Genomic DNA, 23,947 nt, shown 5'->3' with positions numbered 1-23,947 from the left:
CCCCCAAGCCAAGTTCCTGGAGACAAAGCTCAGGACCCAAATATCTATCTGTCTTATGTAGGTTGCCCACTTGTCCTGGTTTGTCCAGAATGTTCTTGGTTTTAGCACTTAAATTGCCATGTCCCAGGAAACCTCCTCAGTCCTAAGCATACAAGGATGGCTGCACATCCTAGGCTTAGGTAAAGTTCCAAGGACATAGAGCCTTACACGAGGATTCTAGTACAAGTTAAGTTGTCCAGAGAGCAGCTCTCAGGTGAAGGGGAGGGAGGGAAGCAGAATAAAGTCGGGGGAAGACTGGTCAGGGAGTCAAACTAAGCAAGAAGATGGAGACTAACTTCAGCCTAATCACACCAGGAACTCTGGAGCACAAATTGGTCCATGGAGTTGGCCCCATATCGAGGCACGGGAGCTGAGCTTTTGCTTCCCCACGTCAGTCAGCCATTGGGTGTGGATTTCTAGGGAATGGTGGTCAGCAAGGCAGTTTCCATTTCACTGAGGGAAGTTCTCTGAAGATGAGTACAATGTGCCCACACCAGCCAATGCTCACAGCAGCTGGGGTTGGGTACACCTGCCAGAAGAAGGGATCTGAGTGCAACACCGACAGCATTAACCTCTTCTAGAGTGTATGAAGCTATTATGATAGCCTGTGCATGTTCTGGCTTTCAGGCTAAATGGTGATGCATACCTTGATCTAACCACTAACTAACCACCTCTCCTTCATCATGTTCCTGCTTGGAAATTAGTTTGGTGGGATGGCAGAGATGAGGCAAATACCTGTTTCTTTTTTCATCTTCCTCATCATGATAGTCTCCTCTGGGCCACATGAGTACCTAGGACTGGGAAACCAGGATCAGAGCTCTGAATCAGTTGCATGACACATGGACACTATTTTAGTTGAGTGCTGGCTCTGAAAGGTATGTTTTTACACTCCCCAGAAAATGAAGGCATTTGTGCGTTTGGCCTAGGGTAGCATTTTGTCATCTGTTCCAAAATACAAAGCTTTGCCCAACAGAAATGGTGGAATCACATCCCTGTGGGCAAAAATCATTACTTCCGTTTTTCCATTTGGATGTTTTCCATTTTCAGAACACAACCAGTGTGGGATTACAAAATACTTTTTGATGAGAACTTTGAGGTGAAAACAAAAGGCATTTTGGTGTTTCTGTAGACTTCTGTAAACAATTCCTGGTTTAAAAACCACTCTTTTGAACTTCTGAATATACTTTCAGATATCAGCAGTAACAATCATCTTGACTTCAGTCTACTGCAGGTGTGCTTTGGACTGTGCTGTGTGTCCTTAAGGCGGTAAGGAACAGGGATGGGCTTAGGTGATGAGGAGCACTTTAAGGCTACATGGGAACCTAAAGAAGGACGGGGAACAACAGTCACCATGAAGCATGTATTTGCCTGTCTCCATGTTTGCCTTTGCGGCGGTAGACTTCAAACTGTCACAGTACGTAGCTTCTCTCCTCCCTTCGCCTTCTCCTTACTCAGAGCTTCTACTGCCTGCTGACTTCTGTCCTCTTCTTTAGCTTTCTGACTGTTTCTAACTTCCCATCTAAATTTCTCTCTATGTATTACAGTCAAACTCTCTAAGAGACCATCTGATTGGTTCAGTTATTTACTGTTTATTTAAAATGAAGGCTACCTTATAGGCCTTAGGCTAGACTGTAACCAGGCTTTCTTGACCTGGGCACTGTCAACACTTTAAGCCAGACAGTTCTGTGTTGTGGGGACTATCCTGTGCATTATGGGATGTTGAGCAACATTCCTGGCCTCTACCCACTGCATGCCAGTAGCACCCCACTCCCTCAGTTGTGACAACCGAAAATGTCTCCAGATGTTGTCACAAGTCTCCTGGAGGGCAAAATTGCCCCTGGTTGAGGGCCACTCCTGTATACCAACTCCTGGACAGTCTGTGGTCATAGCAGTGGGGTCACATGAGCACAAAGTAGACTGACCTGCATCTGAGGAATAATTGGAAACTACTTTTCTGTGCTCCTAGGTCCCCTCAGTGAGGAGGAGGAGCCTCAGAAGATAATGCTCAGCTATCTGTCCCTTCAGGAGCTGCCTCAGCTGCCTCACCGAAGGTCATGCCCCTTCCATGGGCAGCTCCTGATTAATGCAAGAGTTTAAAGATGTGGTGATTTTGGCCTCACTCAGGAGAACGCTATCATTCTAGCTCAAGAGCTCCTGAGGGCTGAATGAGACCGTCACTGGGCCTGCATCCTAGCTTGACTTCTCCAGGTTGCCATTCCTGCTTCCTTTCTTCCGCCTTTCATAGGTGTCGGTTGCAAAGCCACAGCTTACATCCTGATCTCTCACCTTTACCTTACAGTCTGCTTCCTGGGGAATGCAGTCGGTGAGGGGGTAGTGTAATTCACAGACATCTAGAAGCATCTGAGAAAAAGGCATTGCAATAGGTTCATTCTAGTCACTGGATAATTTGATTTACTCTTGCTTTCATAATGAGGTTGATGACTTTGTCCAGTGTGTGTAGTGATGATCATTATTTAAGGTGTCTGACCTCATGATCTCCATTAATGGGTAAGGACTTTTGGGACAACATAAAATTACGTCAGCCTCTTGCCTTACACCTAAAGCTCAGCAGCATACATACCAATGACAGACAAGAGTTAGAATGAAGGATACTCAATAAAATAGGTCGTAAAAAGAAATGGGTTGGAGTGTGAGCACCATAAGGGTAAAGGGCATGCACTGGCTCTTTTTTTTCTCAATTTCATGCATCTAACACCTTGCAGGTAGACACAGGATAGACCTTGATTGAATGAGTAACTTCACACTATAAAATTATTCCCACTCTAAGTTCTAGTAGGGAAGAACTTAGTCTAGTGCCTAGCCTAAAGTCCTAAAAAAGTTGTGAGCTTCACTCCATTTTCAGCCAAGTATGAGTTGATTCATTCTGTCACTCAAAAATACCTATTCAATGACCAATATCGGTCAAACTCTGTTCTAGGTACTGGAGAAACAGTAATAAATAGAAGAGAATTTCTTTCTCATGGAGCTTGAATTTTAATAGGAGAAGGCAATCAGATCATTGTAAGTTTGATAAAGAGGAATAAAGCAGACTAAAGGGGATGGAGGTAATAGGGGGAAGGGACTCTTTGAATGGGGTGGTTAGGGTGGTGACATTTGAAAGAGAAGTGAGGAGGCAAGCCAGGCAGATATGAGGGTCAGAGGGTCCCAGGTGGAGGAAACAATAAATGCAACGACCCCAAGATTGGAGCATGCTTAAGGAGGTTGGGGAACAGTAAGGAGGCTGGTATGACTGAAGCTGACTAAGCGAGATGATGAATAACGGGAGATCACTGAACAACCAATTGCCAGACCAGGTGGAGTCTTGTCTACTGCAGTTGAAAGCCTATGGAATCTGTTCCTAGTAAGAAGGGAAGACTTAAGAGAGTTCTGAGCGAGGAAGTGACATGGTGTGACTTACTCTGCCTATAGCATCCATTCATTCATTCATTCATAGATTTACTAACACTAGGCACTTGAAACAGGAAGATGAGAAAGTCAGAATCTTGGCCTTGAAACACTCAAATTCTTAACTATCTGAGTTGGACCCATGAGAAGAGATAGTCCTATTTTAAAAATCGTGACCTTCTATAGTTGTGGTAAATAGTGGGTGTTAGAGGAGTGGAGTGAAGGAGGAATTAATTCTACAGTGAGTCAAATGAGATGTTCTATAGAGACTAGTATTCCTGCACATTGTCCCTGAGGCCGCATTCAAATCCAAGCTAGAGACTATTTCATCTGACAGGAGTCTAGCAGAGAATGCTTCTGATTACCTGGCCCTTAATTTCTCTTAGCAAGACTCACAAGATGTATTCAGTGATGACAATCAGGTTCTCCCTTCTACTTAGCCAATCTGATATGATGAATATTCCCCTTTCCAATTTTCTATGTACCCTCCTTATAGCCCTTTTGTCCAGAAGAGGGATTTCTTATGTATGTATAATGAATATAAATATAGGTTTTAGAGAGTGCTAATGTTTTAATGAGCTAGAAATAGGCAGACAAGAGAGAGAATAATTGAAGGATTAGTCAACATGGGGGCAATTTGACTTGAAAGAGAAAATCTAAGCAGGAAATGTCTGGGAAAAAAATTAGAAGAGGAGTTGAATGGCATGAGCTCATTTATGATGTGAGTTAAGGGCAAAGGGATTTAGTCTCCAAAGGTAAGAAAGTGAGAGTTCATGTTGTAGAACTTGACCTAGGTCAGCTATCAAGGGAAAGAGACTAATTCAGAATACTTGGCCTAGGTGATCTGGAGCAGATGCGTCTATTAGAGGTGTCAGGAGAAGAGGGAAAGTTCTGAAGCCAAATTCTTGGTTGGTCCTGGAGCCCCACACAGCAGCTCACTAGAACCCTTGCTCTCTTAGGGCAAAATAAAGGACACCAAGGCTCATGTCTTAGACAGGACAGGGCAGAGCACTCTTCTAACATGAACCAGCCGCACCAATTTCAATAGAAAAAAAGAAGATAGTTGAATTTGATAATGTGAAATTGAATTTAAAACCCAGAGCTAAAACTAGAAATGAAAATGAAAATGTCTGTTTTCTTTCTTTCTAAAAATACTTAGCTGTTTGTTTGGAGTTCCTAAGCAATACTAATATGGAGTGATAAAACACAGTGGACTTTTGTAGTTGACACCAGCATCAGAATGCCAAAAGGGAGATTTGTCTACTTTCAAGTTTTACTACTCTGAGAGCTGCATAAAGGTTTTTGAAGAGTTAGAAAATGGCTGGGAAGAGGGCTGATTTACTGGAGTTGTTTCCTAGGCCCATGCTTTGATGGTAGCTCTAGAACCATAGTCTCTCCTTTACCCTGGGATTCCTCACACTGGAGTTCGTTAATGGAAGAAATATCCTGATAACTTGCTATATTAATTATGATGATAATAACAATAAGGGTAGGAGTAAGGAGACAAAAAATATTTAGCACTTTTTGCTCTCAACACTGAGGAAGCATCTCACATGGATTAACCTGTTTAATCGGCAAAACAATCCTGTACAATAAGGACTATTATTGTCTCATTTCACAGAAGAGAAAATTGAGACTGGACAAGTTTAATAACATATGTAACTTCACACTTGTAATCACTATGGATTATCAGCTTTAGAGAAGGGGTTCCAGGGACTAGTGAGTGGCAAGTGTCAACTGCATAGACTAAAGGGGAAAATCCCCATTAATCGTTGGATGATCATAGAGGAAGTGGCTAGTAACAAATGGGGGAGACTTGGCTTGTGAATATTTTTCTATTCTCCAATCTCTTTGATGTTCTTTCTTCTCTCTCTCTCTCCCCACCCCCTCCTATCCCTCTGCCTCCTATCGTCACACTTCGGGTCTCTTGTGACCTGGATCACATTTGACTGGGGAGCTCTGCTTCAGGCACAGGTTGGCTCGGTTTGATCTGCAGATTGGCTGCTCGATCAGTTCAGGTTGTCTCTAAATGTGTTGGGTTTTTTGAGGCCCAGGCTGAAGGATCAGAGGCCACCTGGCAGATCACCAGAGCATAAGAGGACAAGCTTCTGGTCATATCCTGTCTGCTGAAGCCCCACTGGCCAAAGAAAGTCACATGGTCAACCCCAAGGTCAGGGGGCTGGGAAGCACACTCTGCTGACCATGCGGCTATGACTAAGATACAGATGTTTAGTTCTTTTACAGTAAAATAAAGAAGTGAGACCAAAACAGAGTATCTCCCACTTTCCTGCTGCTTTAATTACTCTCATATTCTTAGCTCTTTCTCACTCTTACCTTGCTTTCTAAATGGAGGTACATCCTATCTATAGTCATTTGGTTTTTAATATCTGAGTTAATCCCTACTGGCTCAGGTTTCAAATTTTACTTTCCTTGAAATTTCCCTGGTGCCCAGTACAATATCATTCACACGGAGAACATTCAGCTAATGGTGTCGACTGCCTGCCGTCTTTTAAAAGCACATCTGGAGAGACACTAAAGGCACCTGGCAATATTGCACTGACTTGTTAGTAACCTGGCTAACCCAGATGGCCTAAAGACACTTTTACCTGGAGGAAAGCTCGATGGTAATACGATGGTAATACAGTGAGCCACTTCTGTTGGAAATCATTCAGAAATTCCGTGAGTCAGTCACGGCTCTATTTATATAGACACCTGTCCTCCTGTATGTGTCCTTATGAGACTTGATTTCTTTCTTACTGTCCTAATAATCATAGTGAGGTTCTTCGAGTTTTGTACAAGTCGGTTTGCAGGAGCTTTTCTTTCGAGCAGTGCCACCAAATACTGGTTATTAGACTTCGTGGGACTGTGCAGCCAGCAGCATTGGATATTAGATATAGTGTTTATCTCCACAGCTCAGTCACCTTGCCAAGTAGCTTAGTGCGAACTCTCGACTTCCCAGATCAAATGTAAGCCTGATACTCCAAATGACTTGGCAATCTACTGACAAATCCCACGGTGTGGTATTCTGCTCACCATGCACGATGGCCTCAGAGCTCAGTGTTATCTGTCTGACAGCTCATATAATATTTACACGTTGTTATTCGTGAGGAATTTTAGTTAGCCATAAAGATTTTCACAGCTATGGCAGACATCAGAGGTCTCATTCATCACTCTTGTGACCTTCCCCTCTGGAATGTAGCCCATCTGTCTCTGCTGTTGAAATCTTTATGGAAAATCTGCCCATCTTTGAAAGTTTTGTAAGTGATCTTAAAGTTTTCATTGAATCTTTACTTTTGATATATGGTATAGACATACAAAGGACTATTCTTATTTTAATTTAACGTTTTGAAAAGTGTTAAATTTAACTTGGCCTTTCAGTTAAGTGATAGAAAACTTCCTCTTGCTATAGGAGCTATATGCATCACATCAAAAGAAAATAGAAAATAGAAATCATATAGAAAACAATTGCAGTGGGGAAAATTAATGTATACATACTTAGACATTCGGCATTAATAACTACATGAAAACTGAAACACAGTATTATAATCTTGATTATGACCACAGGAAGTGAAAAAGGTAGAATAAGTTTTTCACGTCATTTATTATTATAAAGAAGACCCTAAACAAATTTCATAAGTAAATGAATCAAGTGGTCTGGTTTACAGAATGAGAGAGAGGCATGAGTAACCCTCAGGTGTTCGCCTCTGCATTTACGTTCTCCTCCTTCATACCCAACTTCTCAAATGTTTAGCATGGATCTAATTCTGCTGCTTCACCTCCGTCTACCTCCTCCTTCCACTTCTATGATCTGGTTCAGTCTTCACCACTCTTAGAAAATTGCCCTGTTAAGATCACCAGTGATCTTGTGACCAGTATGTATTTCTCTTCTATACTTTTAGTCCGTTGGAAGCCACTGGAGATCATACCTCACCATCTGGCTGTCCTTCTTGTATTTCACCCTACTTCATTCTAGTTTCTGTACTGTCTTTCTCTGGTGGCTTTTCTATTGCCACCACCAGGGGACAATTCTCCAGGGTACAATTCTCTTTTTAACAGCCTTCTTTCCTTAAAGAGTCCAGCCATTTCTATGCCTTCAGCTGTCATATGGTACTTAACAGTCCTGTCCTTTAACTTGAGTTTCAGTGGAAAGACCAACCTTGCAAATATTTTAACCTAAATATGTATTTTTTTCCTGCCAATAGAACTCCCAGTTGCCTGGTGACTAAGTCTTAGAAGTATGGAGTCATCTGTGATTTCTTACTTTCACTGGACACCAAATTCCCTTATGCACTACCTCTCAAACTCTGCTCTCCTACCAGTAATACACAGTATATAGTACCACAAAAATAATCTTCTTATCTTTCCATCAGTATAACCCTCTGATTATAAAACAGTCTTTGGCCCTCTATTTCCCATTGTATCATATATGAACTAGTCTGTTCATCATTCATGTTGATGAATAATGGTCTACCTAAGAATGAAGGTTCTGTTGGGCCAATGCCATTGGTCTAGGCAGACAGAGATGTAGAAAAAAATACAGGCAGTTAGATGACGTTCAAAGGCATTTCTCTCTGCTACATTGTATACTATATATGGCATGTTAATAGGAGTTAGGAGTGGATCCAAAGGTTAAAGACAAATGCTGCCCAGGTGAGGCAGAGAGATTGATTCCAGGATTACCATCATTCAGGCAACATCCCATAAGTATGTGATTATAAACATTATTTGTATGGTGGCTAATATTTTACAAAGCAATTTCATACTCATTTTCTCATTTTATCCTGGTAACATTTCAGTAAGGGAGATATTATTCTCACTTTACATATAAGAAAAATAAGGCTCAGGAAGAAAACAAAACTTGCTTAAGATCATGCTATGGTGATGGAGTCAGGACTCAAATCCAGTTCTTCTGAATCTGTATTCTGGGCACCCTTATTGATTCAGATACCCCTCAAGACTCTGGGTTATGATGTGAGATCAAAAGCCATTATTCTGAGTGCCTTTCTGAACTCAAAAATTTTACAATCTATCATGGGAAGACAGGATGTGAAAGGCGTGTTCTCAGATAATCTGCTGTATCATGCAGTACATCTAAATGTGCCTTGAGAATTATACCAACCAGATGCCACTGACCTGAGGAAAATGGAGTTTCTCTTTCCACCTGGATCAGTAAAAAAGATTCCTGTTGGCAGGAATGTAATTTGTATAAAATGCCTTTAAAATATTCCTGTCCTTTATCAAGTAAATATACTTCTAGGCATTTTGCTTAAGAAAATTAACAAAAAATAGATTCAAAGATTTATCTACAAAGATGTTCATTGCAGCCTTACTTATACTAGTGAAAACCTGGAAACAACCTAAATATTCCCAAAGAAGTTATTTCCTCAGTAAATATTGGTGCATCCATTAATGGACCACTGTTCAGCAATTTATAATGTAAGCCAGGAATGATATGAGCAATCACAGATGGTTTGGATGGGCGAGAGTGGTTCAGTTAGAAGCAGGTTTGGCAGAATGTCAGAGAAAACACAAATAACAATGTCTTACACAAAGTAAAGGTTTTTAAGTTTCTCACATACAAATCTGGGATAAACTGGGATGGTAACTACAGATTCATTAGGAATGCAGATTTGTCGTATCTTCTCAGCCGTTCTTAGTGCATAGCTCCTGTAGCATAAATTGTCAGGGTGCTGCCATGTCCCTTCTGGTAGTCATCATGCCCAGGCATAGCAAACCTAGGCTTCCAACTACTCATACTGGGACTCTGTCTTTAAGGCCTTCTCTGGTCGTGGGAGCCGGCTCATCAGCACAAGTGGCCAGAAGTACTGGGGGGTTCATGACCCCCTATATCCCAGGAATAGCCCTCAAGCAATAGTAGATAAATACCCTCATTCCCTTGCCCCTAGGGGGTCTGGGGGACAACTCTTAACTGTGTCCTACATTGAAGCCCTAGCTGCACTGGGCCCCAGGTGACCCAAAGCAGTAATGCAACCTTTATCAGCTTTCCTCCCTTCCCTGTCTCACTTCCGGTTCTTCTACCAGTACTTCCTGAAATCAATGCTCCAGCTACTTACACTCACATCCTTGTCTCTGTCTGCTTCTGGGGAATTGCAACCAAGACGGCTTCCGTTCTCCTGGTTACCACGTCTCTGGCCATCATTACATCCACGTTCCAAGGCAGGAAGAAGGAGGGTGGGAAAAGGGCAAAAGCTGCTCTTCAGTTTAGTCAACCATTTTTAAAGAACTTTCCCAGAAGTCTCACCTGAATATCTTCAACTGAAATTCATAGGCCTAGGGAACATTGCTGTACCCAACAGTTAGGAATTCTGTCTTGAAAGAAGAGGAGACCTGGTGGCAATCCTGGGTGTGCTCCTTACTGGCTGCATGACTCTACTAGCCGGGTTAGTTTACTGACCATTTTTGAGCATCAGTTTCTTTATGTGTAACAATGAAACAGTGTGACTGCATAGGGTGGGAGGGTTACATTAAGGAACATACAGTGCATGGTACGGAGTAGACATGTGGCATGTTTGTTTTCTCCATCTCCTGAATCATCTGACTTCACTTTGAGTAATAAACCAAAATTAGGATCTAATACTTACTGACTCAGGACCTTAGACATGCCATTTCATGTCATCTTAACTGTTTTGTCATCTGGAAAATAAAAAAAGAAATAATAATACCTACCTCACAGATCATTATGAGTATCAAATGAGCTAGTCAAGGTCATGTTTCAGGCACAAAAGACGTTTTCCTCCCCGACCCCTCATTGCTTCCTCTAAATCAAACATACTCAGTGGGAGTGATATTGCCTCCAAGGAGGCAAAAATTGATTCCTGGGGGGGTGCAAAAATCTTACTCTCTTTAGGTAAAGCACAGACACATACAATACATAAAGAGACATCTATACAGTGTATCTGTGGCATTAAAATTTCATAGGCACAGGGTGGTTACAGAAAAAAATGTCTGCAAAGGTACATTGGGGAAAAGGTCAAGTAACATTGCTCCAGAGTAGATCTTGATAGACTGTCCATAAAACCATTACTGGAATTTGCATACTTCTGAGTGCCCGAGGCTGGTCAACCCTCCCTAATGCCTTTTTCGTAACGCCATAAATGAGGTTTCCATTTTGTCCCCAATGAATGCTGTATTTTATTTACTTTCATAAACTGCCCCCACTTTCTTTTGACCCAACTATGTTATTAAACTCCAAATCCACCAAATATAAGAAAAGTAGAAAGATTAATGAATGTATGAGTGTCTGAATTCCAGGGAGCACTCTTTTGGCACAGTTTAAATAACATTAGCATTGTTTTTAATTTTCTGGTTAGACCCCTGTGTCGATTGAAATATGGCTTAACACCGGGGTGCATCACTTGACCCATTCTGTTCTTCACGCATTAGAAAATGGTTGAAATAATAACTTTCCCTAGACAGTGGGGCCTGTGTTTGTGATTTTCAAAAACACCTTGGGCACAATATTGAATCCTGTCACCTCGAGGGAGGAAAAGCATTCAAAGATAGAACTGCTACCCTTGCTTGCTCTTAATAACATACTGCATCTGTAACGCAAGGGGAAAATCAGAGGTTGGTTTTGGAATAAATAAACTCATGTGTAGTTTGCTATTTAAATTCAGTAGACAATACCCCACGGTGCTGCTGCCCTAGGATAATGGATGATTTTTACACTTGAGAATCTGAGTCACATAGCTGCATTGGAATTATAGTTATACAGTTCTATACAGCGGTTATACAAGCATCTGTATAAGGAGATACCAAAGTGTCATATAAAAACTATTTGCCAATAAATCTGCTTTGGCTGGGCTACTAAAAATGGACACACCAGACGTAAGAGATGTGTGTGTCTGTCACGTAGGCTAGCTTTGTGAAGGATGACAAGCTTCCACTGGTACGCTGAGATAAGAAACAGCTGTTGTTGGCATTGGCATTCCTGCAAGAAATGAAATGATAATTCTGGGACACACTTATGAGAGTTACCATATATTTGATCAACTTTTGAATATATGCAAGACCAGAATCATCTGGCAGTGTCAAGCAAAATTGCCAATAACCCTTTAACAATCTCTTGGGAAGGGGCACTGAATCCAATCACGTAGAACCATCATCCGATTGTGTGTTATTTCTATAGCAGGTAGTTCCAGTGTGTGTGTCTGTGGTAGTGATGGGGCAGGAAAGGGTTGGGGGAAGGTTGTTGTTATTTTCCTTTTTTATTGCATCAAGGACGTTTTTTAGTGTAAAATTTCAGACTTTCAAATGATGACTGCAAAGCAGTTGCTTAGATGCGTTTATAAACTGTGAGTCAGAGGGGGAAGACCGTCTTTCAGCACAAAAAATTCACTGAATCTCACCATTGGATCTGTTTAATAGTTACACATGGAGACAACCAGCATTTATTTTAAAGTGTAAAAAATTAACAATTTTCCCATATAATTTATATACTCTTTATAAAAACTAACAAGAACTCCAAGTACAAAAGCTTCAAATTTCACAATGATCTGGAACTTAGCTTTTTTTTGGAATTCTTATTAAATCTGTTCAGCTCTTTAGTTCAAGCATGTTCTTATTACTCCTCTGGCATTTTATTGGGATTTTTTTTCCTTTTAATGTTTAACAGTGCAAAGTCAACTAGAGATACCCGCTGTAGGTCCGGCCGTTAGCTCAGCTGGGCGCCGCCACTTTTCCTCTGCTTCTTGCTAGATTTTCTGCCTGAAGGTTGCTCTGTTCAGGCAGAGCCCCCCTGAGCCAACCAGGCAGCCAGTAGACCACTTCTCTCTGAGAGATGCCTTAGGAGTAGCGAAGAAAATGCTACCAGAGGATATACTCAGCATCCTCCAAATCAGAAAGACTTTCTGGCCATTAGAATGATAAAGAACTGGAAAAGGATACTGAGAAAAACTGTGGGGCTCAGCCCATAGAGACCTTTAAGGAAAGAATAACCATTCTTTCTCCGGTTAGACATTCCTAAGCTTGGCAGTGCAGCCAGTAAGGACTGGAGCTCTCTTCTCCCTTCTGCAAGCTGTGGCTTTAAGAAGAGGATGTACTGAGCAACCAGGAGCCGTGACGTCCGGCTCTCCACCATGCTGCATGCTAGAGAGGATTTGGGTTTTTAGGTTTCCGTAACATCAGACTCTTCCCGGGCAGTTCAGGGAGTTCAGCCTAAGTTCTCAGATCAGGTCTTAGTACTCTGTGAACTAATCCGGTCAAGAGAGCTGTGTCCTAGAGAAGAAAAACGGACAAGAGGGGAGTTGGGCAGAGAATGAGAAAGGCAGAGGAGAGAAGAACAGAAAAAGGACAGAAAGAATTTGAAGGCAAGGGACTACTTCAAAACAGCAGGCGAATGTCTTTTTTCTCCATATTAAAGATCTGTCTGCCAAAATGAAAAGGCATAATTAGGGCTAAATACAGATTTGTGTCCTATATCTCTTAAATGACATATTGCCAAGGTATTAAAGTAGCATGTCTGGTTGAAGGTTGGGCGATTCGATCCCTCTATTACTCTGTAAAACAAAGAATCTGTAGTTTCATTACCCTTAAATCGTCTGGTAGTGGGCAAAGTTTTATTAGAAGCTGTTCTTTCATATTATACAGTGTAGTCAAGCATATATTAGCTTAGACGTTTTCTTACATCTCAGTACACTGAGGAGTGAATTTACTGTGAGACTAATTTAGAAGGAAGTTTTTCATAAGAAGAAATAATGGTCAACATCAGCTGTGCTTCAAATTATAACAAGCAGGATGAAAATTCAGGAAAAAATGGACATACATATAAAATCGCTAGATGTTACTAAGAATGCTTCTTCTATTTATATTCCTGATGCTATTCAGTGTCTCAAAAACTCAAATTTTTTAAAACTCTATTCAAGAGGAAGCTTTAATTCTTGAGGAACTGGTATAGTGTCTCCTAACATGATTATTTTGTCTTAAACAAAAAAACCCTTCAGATTAAACAGTACATGAAAGGTATTTTTTGAGTTCAACTTCAGGAAAGAAAAAAACCCTACAACTTACACATTTGAAACACAGTTTAAAGATGACTGATTTGACTGATACACAATAAAGTCGTTATAAAATGAATTCCCAGTATGTGAAATTTAATTTCACCTATAGGATTCATCACTCATCACAAAAGTTTTATTACATTCTGGTAGCAGGTACCATTCTCTCACTTTTGGTTATCTTTTCTAATAAGATCATGCTGGTCAGCTGACATTTTGAGGCACCAATTAAACATATAATCGGTAAATGAAATTGGATTCTGCTTAAACCAAATAAAGAGAAAAATAAGCATATCAGAGTGATAAGTGGAGTACTTTAGTTTCAATAACTCAGAAAGTAAATATATCACAGAGGGATGTTTCAGCTACTAAACTAATAAAACCAGTCAATCAAACTGTAAAAGATACTGAGAAGCAGCAACAGGAAGTGTTATAAGAAAAGCACCCAATGGAGAAAACCTGCCAGTTTACTCATTCAGTGTCTTATCTGCTCTATAGGTTTAGCTGTGGAACGGGTTTTTTTTTTTTTTTTCCTTTCCTTTGCATTTATCTTTGTGCCTGAATGAGTTCAATTTCACTTAGATTAGGATAGAAACTTCAGAACAGCAGGTTAATCCGTCCTGACTTCATGGGCAACTGAACAAACAGACCAATATCAGTGTAAAATTGTAATTCTGGAGATTAATGTTGTCTTTCTTGTTTGCTGTGAACTTGACCTCTTTGCCCTTTTTTTTTTTTTTTTCCTTTTCCAGCTTCTGTCCAGGGTCCCTGGGAGAGAGCCATCTCGCCAAACAAAGTGCCCTATTATATCAAGTAAGTTGAAAGCATCATGTTCTTAAAGAAGCATTTATTGTGGCTAATCTGTATATTCACAGATGAATTTATTTTTAAAACTCGATGTTAGCGGGGCATACAATATCTAGTTCTTTTTCCCTGAGGAAGCTTGGATAGGCAACTCATGCTAAAATTACCACTGAAAATTTGCTGATGCGACAGGGAGTTGCCTTTAGGAGAAATCCATTTCATGCAGCATATAAGTTGTGTTTTGTGACTGGAGATGGTGTGAGTTTTTTGCAATAGAACAAAAGGCTACAGATAACAGTATTGATAGTGGAAATGAATATTTACAAGAACAGTTTTATTTATTTAGGGGTTTTCCCACATTTCTTCTTTAGACAAAGATGGAAGATTTCTGCAGCTATATGTACACAAACTGTTTTATGTGGATAAATACTTTATGTGCCCAAAAGGCAGCAGTCCCAGATTTGTGGAGCTGAGGTGTTCATTCTCAATATACAGCACTCAGCATTTTTCACATAACAACAACAAAAATGATACCGTTTTCTCAGATCATTTGTGTCAATCAAAGGAATACAGGTGCGTAGAAGCACCTTTTGCAAGTTGCTGCATGAAATACAAAGTATGATCCATTGGGTCTCCATGGAAGAGAGGAGAGAGGATTTTGAGTTATTATGATACCTTAACAGTTTCTCATCAGTTGTGCAGTTGAGTCCAACTTAAATTTAACTTTGAATCGGCGACCTCAACAACAATTTAAATTAATCAGATTCATGAAATAGTCTCAATGCCAACTGAAGTCTTTGAACTTGCTTCTGCTGTGAGTCTGACTGAAAATATTAAACGCTTTCCCCTTTTTTCAGCCTGCCATCTTTTATCGAGTCTGTTTTTATTCTTCTACTGCCCATCAATTCTTCATAATTCAGTTCTAAAGCAATAACAGAAGTCCTAGATCTTCATTACCTCAGTTCTCAAGAAATTTGATTTCATGCCTCAATTTTGTTAGCTCAGAGAAATGAGGGTCAGGGGACTTTTTTGGCTCTTCAAGGAGAGATACGTCCTTTAGGTAAGGTTTGTCTTACTGAATTTTCCCAGACATGGTATCTCTTAACTTTAAAAACTCTCCTTCAATATGCTTTGATCCTGCTTTTTCATTTTCTTATTTTTAACTTTATTTTATTAATTTTGTAATATATAATTATTTAGTCACTCTAAAGTACATATGTTAAATACCTATTTAAAATCACCTGTTTTCCTAAATAATATATTGCTTTAGACATGCACTATGCTGCTTTACATCCACTGTGTATTTTGTGGAAACATTTTATTCAGATTCTTCCCAGTCATATCCTACATCATCGTTTTCATCATCACAGATTTCCTCTTCTGCCTAAGATGTTTGAGACCTGCTACTTTTCAGCCCATTTATAAAGCTCTCACTTTATCCAATCCCTTTATGAGTTAAAAACTAAAGACTTCTTTTGTAGTCAAGATTTTAAAATCACTTGAGAATCTAAGACATCTGGAAGCCATCATTTTCCAAATTATTACCTGTTTGGGGCCCATTAAGTGTCTGACAAGGGATTCCTAGAGTGCCCCCCAGTCCCACTGTCCTTTCCCAAAAAACGTATCTTCTCCCTGATGTTACATCTACTACCAAAGACCCCAGTACATTTCTGTGAAGCAGTGAAAATGAATTTGGTCCAAAAAACAAAAAGGAGACAGATTCCAGAAAAGCGGTAATTCCTCCCTGTAAATTAATCTCTTGCTGCTCCTTGGTGAAATCAGAGAGCAGCTACTCTCTGTCTGTCCTCTTATTTGTCCAGTGCTCCTTCACCAACTTGAAGATCATTGGTAGGAGCACAGATCTGGGAATAAGAAAACTTGACTTCGAGTCCTGGCTCTGTCATTTGTTGATTGTGTGTGTGTGACCTTGGGGAAGTCCCTTAACCTATGCAAACCTTGATTTCTCACTTATAGAACTAGGAGTTGGACTAGATGATACCTAAGTTCCTTTGTAGCTCTAGAAATCAGTGAGTGTGACTCATTCCATGGTCTTATTCAATTTCAAAAACTTAAAGATCTCAGCTTTTTTTCCAAGAAGGTTATCTTTATTTTTAATTCTTTATTTTCGTTATTAATATAAATTCTTAGTTTAAAAAAAGTACAGGAAGTCTATTTTTGCACTGTTTTCTTAGCTTCAGTTGTCCTCTCCGATTTCTCCACGTCCCTGTTCAAATCTCAAATTTTGGTGTTTAATTTAGGACTATTATTATCCCTAGTTTAATAGTAAGAGACAGAGAACAAGAGACAGGAAAAATTAGTAGAAATGTGGGTATGGAGGCCTTAAAAGCCTCTGAAGTGTTTAGTTCCTTGGAATGAGGAATTATATAATTTCTCAAAGATATCCCTGAAACTTTATGGAGATCAATTCTCTCTATAATTACAATCTGTTTGAAATTAAAGATTATATAATTTCTCAAATATACCTCTAAAATGTTAAGCCCTGATATAGGGAGAACACCTGTTCAGAAACTTTACCTTGTCAATAGATTGTTAATGTCCTTTGTGATTTATTATTTATTATTAAACTGTTGTCTGAAATACTTGTTTACACCAAATGACCTTGATGTGCAAGGCCCAGTGGACTTCATGGCAAATGCCGTCCATAATTTGAGATGCCTTGTTGGTCCACTAGTAACAATAATAATTAGTTTATAATGACATTCTTTCATCCAGTCCCCATTTTCCCTCTTTCTCATCTTATTTGTCCTGACTTCCATTCAAGAGTTTTTAACCACATATTTCCAGCTGCAAAGGCAAGTGTCTTTGGATATTTTTAAATGCTTTATGATGTTTCCTTTTCAATGCTGAGATCAACTGATCATGTGTATAGCAAGAGGTTTCTGTACCAATAGCACAGTTCCAGTTAGTTGTGGAGTCGTGCGCTCTTCCTTGAGGTGTAAGTCATTAACGACACCTTTTGCTGTAAACTGCAAATCAGACAGTGTTTATGCCTGTATCCTGATACCGGCTTTTCATATGATGCTAAGAACCTTGATTTTGATACTTCAAACTACACGTTTGTCTGGTTTATTAGTCCATAGCATACATCATTGTTATAGTCTTCATATTCCCTCTCCCTCTGGGCTCTCTTATTCCTGCCAGCATCTCTTTCAGGTTATTTGATTACAGTTTTCATTGCCACTGAAAAAAATAATCACCAACAATGTTCAACCTGTTACAACTGCCTTTTCCACTCTCTGCCATTTTGTAGTTTTTTGGCCTACTGTCAAACTCATGAAAATTTCAATATAATAGCCTTTAACCAGCTGCTGCATTCTGTTAGGATTTCTTTCACCTTTTTATGTTGCAGAGTCCCATATGGGTAAACCAAACGCAGCCAAGAGCTGGGACTCTATTGCTTTCTTAATGAGTTAGAAAATTATTCTTCTGTGTTCTGGGACTGTCAAAAGAATTTTGGAATCCCAAACTTGCATGCAATATGTTTTTGCATAGATGACATAATAAGAGCATAAGAAATAGCACAGTGGGTCAGACCAACAGGGCAGCTAGCCCAGAACTCTCCCAGATGCAGACACCAATGGCTGTTTTGTTTGTTAACCTAGTAATTTTCATTTTAAGGAAGACAGGATGCATCGTGACCATTTCTTAATAATACATTGTAAATCTATTGGGATTGAGTGTATCCAGTGGTTTCTTAAACTTTTCCCATTCTCTACTTCAACCTTGTCTTACAAATAATAAGTTCTGTAAACTTAGTCATTTCTCTTTAAATAAATAAAGATAAATTTCAGTTTCTCTTTAATCTACATCCTTTAACCTCAAGGGATGGCCCTAATTAAGTGCTACAGAATTCAGTGACTGCAATTAGATTTACCCAGAGTCGACTTTAATCTCACATCCTTTCACTAACCTCGTTTCATTTTCATCTTCCCAGTCTGAGAAATTCTAATCCTTTTTAGGTTCAGTCTGTCCTTGAATGAAAGCTAAGCACTCCCCTTGATCATCTGAGTTGCTTTTCCCTGGATCTTTTCCAGCTCTGTTATGTCTTCCTTGGAATGTCGTGACTTGAACGGCCCAAATATTGGTTATTAAATTTGTTAGAATTGTCTCTAGGCTCCACTCACTGATGAAGAAAGTAAATGCTATTCACTGTCTCTCAATTGGTGCAGAAAGGGAGAAGCCAATTGGGGTCGTAACCTCGTCTACATATATTAGTTATTGCTGAAGGTTGGTTTGTGGTTCCTTTTCTGCAATACCATGTAAAGCGTTTGACCTTATATTTCTGCCAGCTGTCCCTTAGGAAGAATTTGATTTTTAGACAAGCTGGTCCTTTCCTCCTTCAAAGACGCTGGGGTTGCTAAATAGTAGGAGGCATTCACTAATGCAACTTGCTAGTAAACCTGCTGACTCAGTCACCAGTGATGTATTTCATCAGGTTGCCTTTCTAAATATCTCTGAAGTACTTCAAGAAGAATGAAAAATGGGGTTCCGGGGAGAATGCTAACTGTTCAGCTCGTTGGTACATGCAATGCTTAAGAAACAACTCATGCCTAAAGGAGTGTCTGCCTTTTCCTGCTGGTTATTTTAGATGCTGTATGCATTGCTATAGATGTCTAATGACCTTGATCTACCCTTCTCTCCATTCTCAATACCAGGCATGTTTCTACAGCCACCGATTACATCTGAGTTGCTCAAAACTTCTGGTGGTTCCTGCTTAGCAAAATGCAATATAAAACCAACCTGGCTGAAGCCAGCAGTCGATTCAGTCAACATTTCTTATTACTGTTGCTCTGTCTGCTGCTAAAATTGCTGGTTGGAGTTCTGACTCTCCTGTCTTTTTATGGCTGCCATTCCTAGGACTCTACCAGGACAAGTATTTGACTCTCTGCGTGGAATTGTGGCCCTCGGCCTACACTTACCTTTTGGTGTTTGTGTCTTCTTGTATCCAGTTAGTCTGTTCACAGTTAAACTGATGAACCCTGCTCTGATTTTGAGTACCCACGCTCTAACTCCGGTAGCATCTGAGTTTTGACACCACCTCCATCCACACCATATTGCCTGTATCATTATTTTCTGGGCAATTTTCCTGATTCCAAATCCCTCCCATATTTAAAGTATATCTTGCCCTCATTCTGGTTCCAGCTCCCTACTATTTGTGCCAGGAGTTGCTCTGATTCTGGTTTTGGTTAGTTTCTTTGTACTCTGGAGTTCTTGACTACTATTTCAGTGCCGGCACTTCTGTAGAGAGGAAGCAGTGCTTAGCTATGTCTTAGCTTTAACAGCAGTCTGCATGCTAAACATCTGTGCTGGCTAGTTTGAGTGGATACATCTTCTGAGAATGAGATGGGCTTTTATTATAAAGAACACTGAATGATGGTGTCTAGCTTAGAAAACATTAGCCTGTGTCTCATTCCTGATACCTCACTTTTCTAGGAATGATTGTACTCTTCTGATGTACAGTTTGAATGTTGGTTGAGATTGGTAGAGATTTTATTAGTTTTTCTTAGAATATGAACACCTCATATAGTATTTAACTTCGTGCTGTTTCTAGTAAGATCCTTCACGCGTATGTTTTCCTTCAAAATATGCCCTTTAGCAGCTGACAAGACAATATGAAATAGCAGAAGTAGTATACAGACCAGGCATCAGAAGACTTGAAGTCTAATCCAGATTTGCTGTTAACTAGCATTTTGCCCAAAGGTAAATCTCTTACATTCTCTGAGCCTCAGTTTCTCCATCTGTCGTCTAAGGGGGCCGAATCATATATCACAGGTCATTTCCAGTCCTGACATTCCCTGATTTTATGAATGTTGGCTTTGAAATAGAAATTGTTTATAACAGTTTTCCAGGAGTGAAAATGAGTCTTCATATCACCCTTGAGGATTCTTACTGCGGCCATCAATCTTACCAGGATAGAAAGGACAAATAATATTAAATGTTTCACTTAACTGTTTAGCACGATTGACAATAAAAAGTGGGTTTAATAGAGAATCAGCTGTCTAATTTCAGCTGTCAGTCTTTCAGGATACTGGTGAATATCTCTGGGTAATTAAGTTTGTGAAATCACTGCTAGAAGCCTGGTGCTCTGACTTTTCAAAAGGCTTTGTACACAGAGATAACCCAGAGGTCAGTCCTCTCTGCTGTGCTTTCTCCTCCACAGTTTGATGGTTCCAAAGGTCACATTAGCTGAGTCTCATTAAGCTCTGGAACCACAATAAAGGAATTGTCAGTAATGCATAATTGATGATATAATCATGAAAACAACTCAGTTTAAGATATTGACTGAAAGAAAGTAAAAGAGATGCCATGTGTTGTACAAAGTACTTATTCTGGCCTCTGGTTTTGTAGGCCTAGTTGGTAGATGTAGATGTTGGTATCTCCTGTGTCTCACGAGGTTCAAAAAGAAAGCTCACAACCTTCTTTACAGTTACATAAGCTGGTACCTATAACCTTGACTGAAATAACAGACTCCATGAGGTTAGATGCTGTATCTCTTTTTCTACCATAATGCCTCCCAGATAGTATGTGCTCAGTAGCTATTTGAATGAATGAATGAATGAATGAATGAACAACACATACTAGCAATTCCACATGCTTTAGTTTCCAGACTCCTTTTACCTTCGAAAAATCTTCTAATGCCTGTGTATCAATTTAGATCTACTACCCAAATGTGTCTCTCATATCCTCTAAACATCAACTTTAATGTTAGAAAGTGCCCTGAGTCTTTTATAGAGTTTCTCCTGTCTCCTATCCTTGGTGCCTAGGAGACAGCCCTTAGCCTGCGTGTCTAAATGGTACATCCCAAATCCAGATTCTGTTCCGTCTCTAGCTAACAATATGATTTGGGGTATAACTCAGCCCATCTGGGACTGAGTTTTCCCATCAACAATAAGGAAGTAGAACTAGATCACGCCTGAGATCACTTTGAGCTCTGGCTTTCTTTGTTTCTGTAGAACTGGGGTCTTTTTGTTTTTCCTAAATGCCACTCATGATCCTTCTTCTGGTTTTACAGTGCTCATTAGAGCTTTAAATTAATCAACACTGTGTTTCACTAAGCATTTGTATATAGGATTTACTTTGTGGGCTGGGATCTAGTAAACACTGAGTCTTAAGAGAATGAGATTGTTAAGGTTTTATTTTACAGAAAAATTTTTTGTAACATTCTGTACGTTATATGTAATGCTTAAAGATGGCGACATAGTACATACATGTATGCGGCAGCTAAAATATAATGCATATGGGCCAAAAATTCTGATATATTACACAGGTATAATATTCCCCCTGCCTCATTCATGGCACTTTGGGGAACGTGAGAGGATTCATAAAATATATTTAAGTCTGTCCACCCCCCTCCCCAAAACAGAGGAGTAAATTATTTTGGCTACATTTTTATTTTCTTTTTCTAACTTTGCTAAACATATACTTTCTTCATTAGTCATGTGGTAGAAAAGAACATGGGCTAAGGCCTCAAATAAACCTGAATTTGAAACCCAGCTTTATCATATTCTGACTCTATTATTTGAACAGTTTACTTAAACTCACACCCATTCTACTTTCTGGCACACAAAGGATATGAACTAGCTTTCAGTCTCTTCTCTGAAATTGAATTGAAGCCTAATTGACCTCCACTAGATACTGATGTGCTGGGTTTTCAGGAAAACACTCTTAAAGATACATCCAGTATTAGCCACATGTTTAGAATATTTTCTTGGACACAAATATGTCCTTGATCAAATTAGTTTATTTTCATTCTTGGAGTTCCCACATAATTTGGGGTATATGTAAATTCCCAAACATTCCTGAGCCTCTCCTAGGCTCCTCTAATTGCTCCTTATCCTGTCCCCCTGGGAAGCAGCATCCTGTTGCCTTCTCAAAGGGCAGCAGCAGCCCAGACAGCATTTGAAAATAACTTAATAACCCTGAACTGCCTCTCCCCTTTGGATAATTTCCTTAGAGCATTAGTCCTTTGAACATTGACCTGGTTGCAGAAAATGTCCCTTTCTCAGCGAGAAAACCCCAAATCCCATTCAGTTTTCCCCTCCCTCTTTCCAGGGGATCAAGTGGGGGAAGGGGGGAGGGTAGGGAGAAGAAATTGGATACTTCTTTCTGGGAGATTATTAGCGTGCATGCACACACAAACACACACAGACACACATATAATTTCTTTTAAAAAATAAGCTGCATTGTATAAATCAGTGATGTCACATTGCAAAATTTTAAAATCCTTGTAAAAGAAAAAAAAAATCTCTGCCTTCAGCATTCTGCAAAGCTCCTAAGAACAAGTCCTATGTGAGGCTTAGCCTGCTGTCGGCGTTCAGCGAATGATCACGTCTTCTGTGATATCATTAACTGCTGGGTGGATGAAACAGAGAAGCTTCCCTGCTTCTCCTGAAACTTTCAATTGCTTTTTCTGTTTTTCTTTCTCAGCTTATCCACATCCATCTTAGTCCCCAAAGCCATTGCATGTCAGATAGTCAGTGCAAAGAGTAATTTTTAACTTGCTTCTTTGTTGTTTTAGAAGGAAGTTTTTTTATTGTGGTTTTGTTTCCTTTTGGTTTGGTCACTTTTTCCTGGTCTTGAGTTTTCTACTAAGGGAGTATCTCATAATTATCATCCATATAATCTCCTAGACAGGATGAAAAGCAAAGGTTAATGTGTGCCTACTAAGTGCTAAGTGTTAAGACTAGCTGTATCTTCCCATCTCTGAGGGTAACACCGCCAATTACTATCTAAAAAAGAAGAAGTAACTGAGACTCAGAGGTTGGTTGCTTTCCCAAATCATGATGATAGTGACCTGGCTCTGTGCCTTTCCCACCAACCCTGTGACCTCAGTTGGCTTTGTCCCACCTCATCCGCAGCCTAGAACCCCCACAACCTCTACCCTCGCCCCCCGCGTGCATGCTGCAGTGACTCCGAGTTGCTGGGCGCGCTCTACCTGGGTGGGAGTTGGTTGCCTACCCTCTGAGGGCAGAGGCCAGCTTAGCCAGGGTTCTCGAGAATGCAGGTGGGGACACATTTGGTGATGGAGCTGTTAAACGTTGGGGAAAAAAATAATAAAGGAGTACAGAATTGAAGTTTAAAATAATAATAATAATATAATATTTCACCTGTTGCTCCCAACTGTTTCAACATCCTAGTATGGCTGATTGAAAACTGGCCCTTCGTGTAAGCAAGTATGGCCAGTCCACCACTGTAGAACTGCCATCTTGGACACTACCAACGCTACCCTATCAGTCCTTCCCTATATTGCTGATGTCTTTTTTTCTCCCCTTGGCTTACCTACCCAGTCAACTCTGCCGCTGTGCTCTTGCAGAGACCTAAGTTTCCCTTTACTGCTTTTGGCACTAAAGAGCAACAAAAAAATAAAATGAAACAAAAACCTGGTCAGCTCTGATATGAGCACTTTCCTGCCCCTATGGAAGCTGAGAAAGCAGAGGATTTCTGAGTCACATCCTGCCACCTCCATCAGGGCTTCACCAAGATGAGAGTATGGTAAGACAGGTAATCTAACAGGTGCTACGGAGTGTGTTACTCCCCACACTCCCAATTCTAAGCCTTTTGGAAGGGTAGGTCAACTCAGGTGTACTAGACAGCTCTTCAGGAGTCTTTTCAACACTAGAGCATGTCCTTGAATTTGATAGCATTCCCTCCTTCCAGTAACG

The 23,947-nt window shown here is 40.1% G+C and overlaps 1 protein-coding gene and 1 long non-coding RNA gene across 3 annotated transcripts in view; both read left to right on the top strand.

Moving 5' to 3' along the window:
* The window catches only part of LOC102520808 (dystrophin), a 387,492-nt gene that overhangs the window by 243,573 nt on the left and 119,972 nt on the right, over positions 1-23,947 (top strand). For both annotated transcript variants that reach the window (XM_032475799.1, XM_032475798.1), the window contains exon 8: positions 14,213-14,273. In XM_032475799.1, the coding sequence (XP_032331690.1) occupies positions 14,213-14,273 (61 nt within the window). The remainder of the gene's footprint in view (positions 1-14,212; positions 14,274-23,947) is intronic.
* On the top strand, positions 19,730-22,741 carry LOC116662224. Its single transcript, XR_004318238.1, has 3 exons — positions 19,730-19,739; positions 20,722-20,724; positions 22,655-22,741. It is a non-coding gene; the product is annotated as an uncharacterized LOC116662224 (long non-coding RNA).

The sequence above is a fragment of the Camelus ferus genome, chromosome X (genome assembly GCF_009834535.1).
Source record: "Camelus ferus isolate YT-003-E chromosome X, BCGSAC_Cfer_1.0, whole genome shotgun sequence".
Lineage (NCBI taxonomy): Eukaryota > Metazoa > Chordata > Mammalia > Artiodactyla > Camelidae > Camelus > Camelus ferus.
This window is presented reverse-complemented; position numbering and strand designations above follow the sequence as displayed.